At 33.7% G+C, this 7,293-nt stretch overlaps 1 protein-coding gene across 2 annotated transcripts; it reads left to right on the top strand.

The window, feature by feature from the left end:
- Positions 1-540: 540 nt before the first annotated feature.
- LOC112320659 (olfactory receptor 5AC2) lies at positions 541-7,090 on the top strand. 2 transcript variants are annotated; one of them, XM_045185948.3, is made up of 3 exons: positions 541-641; positions 1,434-1,523; positions 4,184-7,090. In XM_045185948.3, the coding sequence occupies exon 3, from the start codon at positions 4,199-4,201 to the stop codon at positions 5,120-5,122; it is 924 nt and encodes a 307-aa protein (XP_045041883.1). In that variant the 5' UTR covers positions 541-641; positions 1,434-1,523; positions 4,184-4,198; the 3' UTR covers positions 5,123-7,090. The 2 variants fall into 2 exon arrangements, with proteins under 2 accessions (XP_045041883.1, XP_024433939.1); XM_024578171.4 differs by having other exon boundaries at positions 1,434-1,537.
- Positions 7,091-7,293: the final 203 nt, after the last annotated feature.

Raw genomic sequence — 7,293 nt, 5'->3', positions numbered from 1 at the left:
ACAACCTGGCAGTGGTTGAGCATGGAGTCTGAGGGAGCATCCCTCTGTCTCATGGCTTGAATAGCTGTAGTGGTTTTATTCCTCAGGAAAGAGAACCTTAGAAGGTCCGGGGGCAGGATATCTGAAGATCCTCATTTCAAATTTGGACATGGTGACCCTAAGGTAACTTTGAAACTTCCAAAGGAATGTGTAAAGGAGGTATTTGGATGATGACACCACTAAAAGAAGTATTTTAAAAGACCAAAAATTTATTTTAAAAGAAAAGAATGGAAAACAATTATTTTCTAAAACTTATTCAGTGATGTTCTGTAGATGTCCCCACAGTAATCGCTGTGAATTACAAATACAGTTTTTAATTGTTACAGCTAGTTATAGGAGTGAATCATGATGAACTCAGAACGGCCAGTAGAATGAATTTGACTTCATCCTACAGGGAATTCTTTGGAATTATAGAGGGAATATCTTTATTTCCTTTCCCTTTGTTTTTATAGAGGAAGTTTGGAGACAGATATCATCTCCATTCTTTTTGGAGTTCCTGATGAAAGCCAGTGTGTCAGCAGTGGCTGCCTCATTTCTGCATATTCTACGTGACTTCAGGAAAACCAACACTTCCCAATGTTCCAATGTTATGCAGGAACTGGGTAAGAGTGAAGTAATTTCTACATTTTCTTTTACTTAAGATTTTGTAATTTATCTTTAGATATAACAAAATGTCTATGTAAGAAATTAAAATTCCAGTGAGGCACTGAGATTTTTCTCAACCAGCCATCAAAATCTGGACAGATTGGATGATGGCTTACTGTAAAAGAGACATTTATCACAAAATTTCATTCATAATATACTTTGATAGAAAAATTAAATAAATGGGTAAAATAATCACAATAAAAATGATTTAAGTTTTAAATTTTATTTTATAATGCATAGAGTTTAGAATTGAGATACAGCTATGCATCTTATATCTACATTATTTGTAATTTTGCAGAATGAAGATAATTCTACCTTTGAGTTCACTGGCTGTCCATAATACACAGATTTACAGTTTCACAAAATAATAAGAATGAAGGCTAAAGTCAGTAACATAACCTTTATATTATATGTACATAATATATAATATATTGTCAGCACACAGTTTCCTTTATTCTGACATGGAGATCTTTCTTTCACCTTAGTCTTAAAGAAAAAATTCCCAAAGCTAGCTTCTTCTTTGTTTAAGGAATATCTGTGATTTGATGGTTTGGATTTCAAAGAAAGCAAGGCCACTATATTCAGGACAAAATCCCCATCTGGAAAAAAAATGACATCTTCTTAATATTCACATAGTCCCTTATCAGCAAATATACTCCAGTGAATCTTTTTAGATATATATATTAATAATAGATTCCCTGCAGGTATGTGTTTAGTAATTTAAATTTATTAAATCTTTTGTTTTTTAGCTTAGTGAAGATGGAAAACAACAGCTCAGCATTCTCCCCACTGATTAAATAAACCTTGTTCTTTTAATTCATTCTCATTCAACATCTCTTGTAAGTGTCATAAGGTATGGCTATAAAATTATAAAAATGATTTTTAAATGATTAAGTTATTATTTATTCAACTGTTATTATTGTCATAAATGTACTTTTGTTTCCCTTTCAAGGAACATAGGAGGTTACACATTCACCCCAAAATATTTGGAAAATTTTGTTCTGGATTTCATTTTGGAGATAGTTTATAAGTCACAGAAGGAAATCAATCTTACTACTTCATAAAAATATTGATATTACATTCATAATTGCAGTAAAACATAGAAACCCCCTGGAAAAAATTTACCAAGAAAAATACTGATACTATATGAGAAAAACTATAAATAAGACTACTACATTTGGGCCCCAACTTAAACAATTTCAAAATACCTTTTAAGTAATTTAAAAAAATCATTTTTTCTCAATAGTCAAAGGTCAACTATCACATATTTAAGTGGAAAATATCATTAAGAACTAAAGATCATTATGCTAAGTGAAATAAGTTAGGCTGAGAAGGACACACACTATTTTGTTTCACTTATATGTGAAATCTAAAAAACCAAACAAACAAACCAGACAGACACACAGATAGTTACCGGAAGGGAGGTGGTGGGGGGATTGGTGAAAAGGGAAAGGACAATACAGTCAGTAATATGGTGATAAGTTTGCATGGTGATTAGAATTAGTGGAATGATGATATTGTAAGGAGTAAAAATGCTGAATCACTATATTGTACACCTGAAACTAATATAACCAATATAATATTGTATACCAAGTATACTTACATAAAAATTTTAAACATATAATTAAAGATCATTACTGAATATTTTGCAGAATTTACAGATTATTCATTCCTAATTTTACAATATAATTTTCAGTGTCAAATATTCCTTGTTAAGGGAGGGGACAGTGGGGAAAGGGAATTACAGGAACTACTATAAAGGACACATGGACAAAATCAAGGGGGAGGGTGGAGGTGGGGGAGGGAGGTGGGTTCGGTTGGAGTGGGGTGGAGGGATGGGAAGAAAAGGCATACAACTGTAATCGAATAACAATAAATTTTTTTAAAAAAAGTAACAATAGCATTTTACTTATTTCTATTAATATATTGTAATAGTGACCATCCTTTTACATATTTTTAAGCACACATGTGCATATGAGCAGACACACAGACATAAACACAGATGTACACACACATATATAACAAAATTGTAAAAGAGGATATAATATGTATTAGGTTTCTATCACAAACTTTGTGTGTGTAGGGGGATGGTGGTGATAAAGATCTCTCTCTCCACTGCTTTCACTATTCATACCACTACATCTACTCTTGAACAAGAAAACCAATGTTAGCAACTTAATATGTTATTCTACCTCTTTATCTATGCTCATATCATCATATTTGTTTATATTTATAAACAAAAATTTGAAAATTATAAAAATGGGATGATAAAATGTAAAGTTCTCTATAATTTGATTCTCTCACTTAATAATACATTGAGCATATCCTTCCATCATTAATTGGTACAGTTCAAATACATTTCTTTTGTGTTTGAATAATGTCCACAGTAAGACTGTATCATAATTTATTCAACCATTTTATATTTGTGTTTTCTTGTTTCCAGTTTTCACCCTCATCAACAATGCTTTATTAAATAATCTTTGTACTTTATTCTTCTATATGAATGATATTATTTCTAGAATATATAAACAGGTGTAAGATGGTAGATCCAAGTTCATATAAATTTCTAATTTTGGCAGATAATGGGAGATTCAAAAGGCTGTTATAATTTATATTTTGCCAATTATATTAAAAGCACTTCTTATTTTCCTGTCATCAGCAGAAATTATTTCTCATTTTGCTTATCTGATAAGTAAAAATTATGCATTAATTTAAATAATATTCCTAATTATTAAAGAGCATAAACATTGTTTCATATGCTTAGTGGTCACATTAACTTACTCTTCCATAAATATTTTTTTTCATACTTTTTGCCCATTTGTTTCATTGTGTTAACTTGTTTTCACCTAGCTGTAAGAGGTTTTGTGTGTTTTATTTTAAAAAAGATTTTATTTATTTATTTTTAGAGGGTGGGGAGAGAGGGAGAGAAACATCAGTGTGTAGTTGTGTCTCATGTGCCCCCCAGTGGGGACCCAGCCTGCAACCCAGGCATGTGCCTTGACTAGGAATCGAACCACTGGCCTTTTGGTTCACAAGCTGGTACTCAATCCACTGAGCCACACCAGTCAGGGCTGTGTGTGTGTGTGTGTTTTATAATTAACCCTATATATGCAAAATGTTACACATTTTCCCGACACATTTCTGTGCTTTCCTTTTGTCTCTGCAATAAAAAGTATGTGGTTATGCCTAAATTATTAGTATATTTCTCTTCTATATGTAGTGGTTTAGCAATTACATCTCTTCCACATGCAACAGTTTTTCACATGGTTTTAATATTGGCTCAGATATTTCCATTTATTTCAGTTATTTTCCAATTTGGGGGCCAGATACCTAAACACAGAGTTTGTAAACAGACTTACTGTTTTATAGGATGAAAGTTAAGCAATAAAACCCACTAATTAAATGGAAAACAACACAGAGATATAATTTAATTTGCAAATAAAATACCACTACTTTACGCACCTTCAGCGATCATCTTTGTCACATTTTCTCATTACAGTGATAAAGTGGGGACATGTCAGAAGGGAACAAGACTCTGGTGACAGAGTTTGTTCTCACAGGACTTACAGAGCGACCATGGCTGGAGGTCCTCCTCTTCCTGGTGTTCTTAGTTATCTACCTCACCACCATGGTGGGCAACCTGGGACTGACGGCTCTTATTTGGAAGGATGCCCATCTTCACACACCCATGTACTTGTTCCTCGGTGGTTTAGCTTTTGCAGATGCTTGCACTTCAACTTCTGTAACTCCCAGGATGCTGGTCAGTTTCTTAGACAAGACTACAATGATATCCCTGGCTGAGTGCATCACCCAATTTTATTTTTTTGCTTCCAGCGCAACTACAGAATGTTTCCTACTGGTAGTTATGGCCTATGACCGCTATGTAGCCATATGTAACCCCTTGCTGTATCCAGTGCTGATGTCCAACAGACTCTGCACTAGGTTGATAACTATTGCGTATGCAATTGGCTTTATGCATCCTCTGATTCACGTGAGCTTGTTATTAAGATTAGCTTTCTGCAGGTCTAACATAATACATTATTTCTACTGTGAAATTTTACAACTGTTCAAAATTTCATGCAATGATCCATCTATTAATGTACTAATAATATTTATTTTTGCAGCTTTTATACAAATATCCACTTTAATGACCATTGTAATCTCTTATACTCGCGTGCTCTTTGACATTCTGAAAAAAAGGTCAGAAAAGGGCAGAAGCAAAGCCCTCTCCACATGCAGTGCCCACCTGCTCTCTGTCTCGCTGTACTACGGCACCCTCATCTTCACGTACCTACGTCCTGCATCTGGCCCAGCTGAAGGTCAGGACAAAATGTATTCCCTCTTTTACACGATTATAATTCCCCTTCTCAACCCGTTTATTTACAGCTTGAGAAATAAAGAAGTCATAGGTGCCTTGAGAAGAGTTGCAAAGAAGTAGACAGTTCCCAAGGAAAATTTCAAATTGTTTCTCTTTTTTCCCTTTGCATAAAAACAAGTCCTCAAGTCGTGCAGATTAGCCATGGCTCTGCCCTTCCACCGGGGTGCCAGTGGTCAGAGTGGTCACTGAGCACTGGGTGAAGGAACCCAGCTTCACACAATGTTTTCTTGGATGTGGGTCTAGCTGAAGTTACAATTTCAGCTTTAGTGACTCACATCTTCCATAGTTGAGATATTTAAAAATAGTGTAATTCCTTTTTATTTGAACATTAGTTTTTGAAAGTTTGTTGACTGCAAGGGACGACTACTACCCCAAATTTTATTTAATCATTGACAGTAACTGAGACTGGAATATAAATGTGAGTGGTTTATTTGTCTAGAATTGGACAAAAAAGCTATCATAATCTTTAAAATTTATTTGGTTTGGAAGGTTATTTCCCTTTTAACATTTTGGGGGTTTCTCACTTTAAAAATTTAGATTTGCTAGTAATTTCTATATTTTATGGATGTTTTAAAAGAATCATCTTATAATTTTTTAACTGCATCTAAGTTTCTTCACTATTATTATCTAATTCAGGGGTGTTAAACTCATTTTCACCAGGGGCCACATCAGCCTTGCAATTGCCTTCAAAGGGCCAAGTGTAATTTTAGCACTGTATAAATGTAACTGCTCCTGAACAGCTAATCGAGAGCTCAGCGCTACTCCTGGGTAGAAACAAGGTGCCGGGCCCAATAAAACAGGGTGGAGGGCCGGATTCGGCCTACGGGCCTTGTGTTTGCCACCTGTGATCTAATTCATTAATTTTCCCTATCTTTAAATTTTTCCATCTGCTTTCTTGTCTTATAATATTTTGTTTTCTTCCAGCTTTAATATTTAGAGTTGAATTCATTTACATCTAGTTTTTATTTGTTGTTGACATTGTGGATATTAATATTCTGTGGTATTATGAATAGTCTGAACTGAACTGTCTGTTGAGTGTTTCACATGCTCTTGACTTTCTGCCTCTCATTGTCGTGTGAGATTTCTATTTCTACATTCTGTAGGTCCAACATAAAATGTCATTCTACTGTGAAATCTTACTGCCACATAAAATTTCCAAATAGATGAGTCTATTAATTCATCCATTCTTTTTATTTTCTTAGTATTTACTCAAACTTCACTCTTATGAGTGACATTATTACTTACACTCATGTCTTCTTTGCAATACCGAAAAAGGCAGAGCAGTGCCTTCTCCACAACAGTGCCTGTGTGCTCACTGCTCTCTGGTTCTACTATAATGCTCTTTCCTGTTTTCAGATGTGTGAGTCTTGAATCTGGTCCAGATGAAGTACAGGGCAAAATGAATTCTTTGTTGTACAATATTGTAAATCCTTGCTAAGTCTCTTTTTACACAGCAAAAGAAACATATTTTAGATGGACTAATAAAATGATAAAATAATATATATTTCTTAAATTTTCTTAATATTTAAAAAATTCTGTTTAAATAAATCACAACACCTTATAGGTGTCTTGAACATTGATAAAAATAAATTTTTTATTGAAAAATGGAAAAGAAGCAAACTTTATATGACTATACTACAACAATATGGTTGTGATTATTAAGACTTTACGCACTCAACTGATTTGTCAGAGTGTGTGATTTTTCACCTATAGTTAAACATAGAGGAATATTTCAGTTGCATTTACTACTATATTATCACCTTGGTGGATAAACATTTGGTGAGTAAATACATGAAAGCTCTTACTCCAATAATAGCCCTTTTTGAAAATTGTTTGAAGCACCTTTAAAGAAAGAGGCTTATGCAAATCTTTTGTAAATTTTCCATAAAACCAAACCATTTTTCCTTTTTTTTTAAAGATTTTATTTATTTATCAGTTAAGTCCATTTCATCCAAGGCCTTGTTCAATGCCACAATATCTTTGTTGATATTTTGTTTAGAAGATCTGTCCATCTTTGACAGTAGGGTATTAAGATCCCCTACTATAATTCTGTTGCTGTCAATATCTTTCTTGAAGTCCTCCAAGATTTTCTTTATGTATTTGGGTGCTCCTATGTTGGGAGCATATATATTTACAATGTTTATGTCTTCTTGGTGGATTCTTCCTTTGAGTATTATGAAGTGACCTTCTGGGTCTCTCTTTATGGCCCTTCTTTGGAAGTCTATTTTGTC

This window comes from Desmodus rotundus, chromosome 2 (assembly GCF_022682495.2).
Source record: "Desmodus rotundus isolate HL8 chromosome 2, HLdesRot8A.1, whole genome shotgun sequence".
Taxonomy (NCBI): Eukaryota; Metazoa; Chordata; class Mammalia; order Chiroptera; family Phyllostomidae; genus Desmodus; species Desmodus rotundus.
This window is presented reverse-complemented; position numbering and strand designations above follow the sequence as displayed.

Coding starts and splice junctions, on each gene's coding strand:
- LOC112320659 (XM_045185948.3), top strand. CDS start 4,199: ATGTCAGAAGGGAACAAGACTCTGGTGACAGAGTTTGTTCTCACAGGA.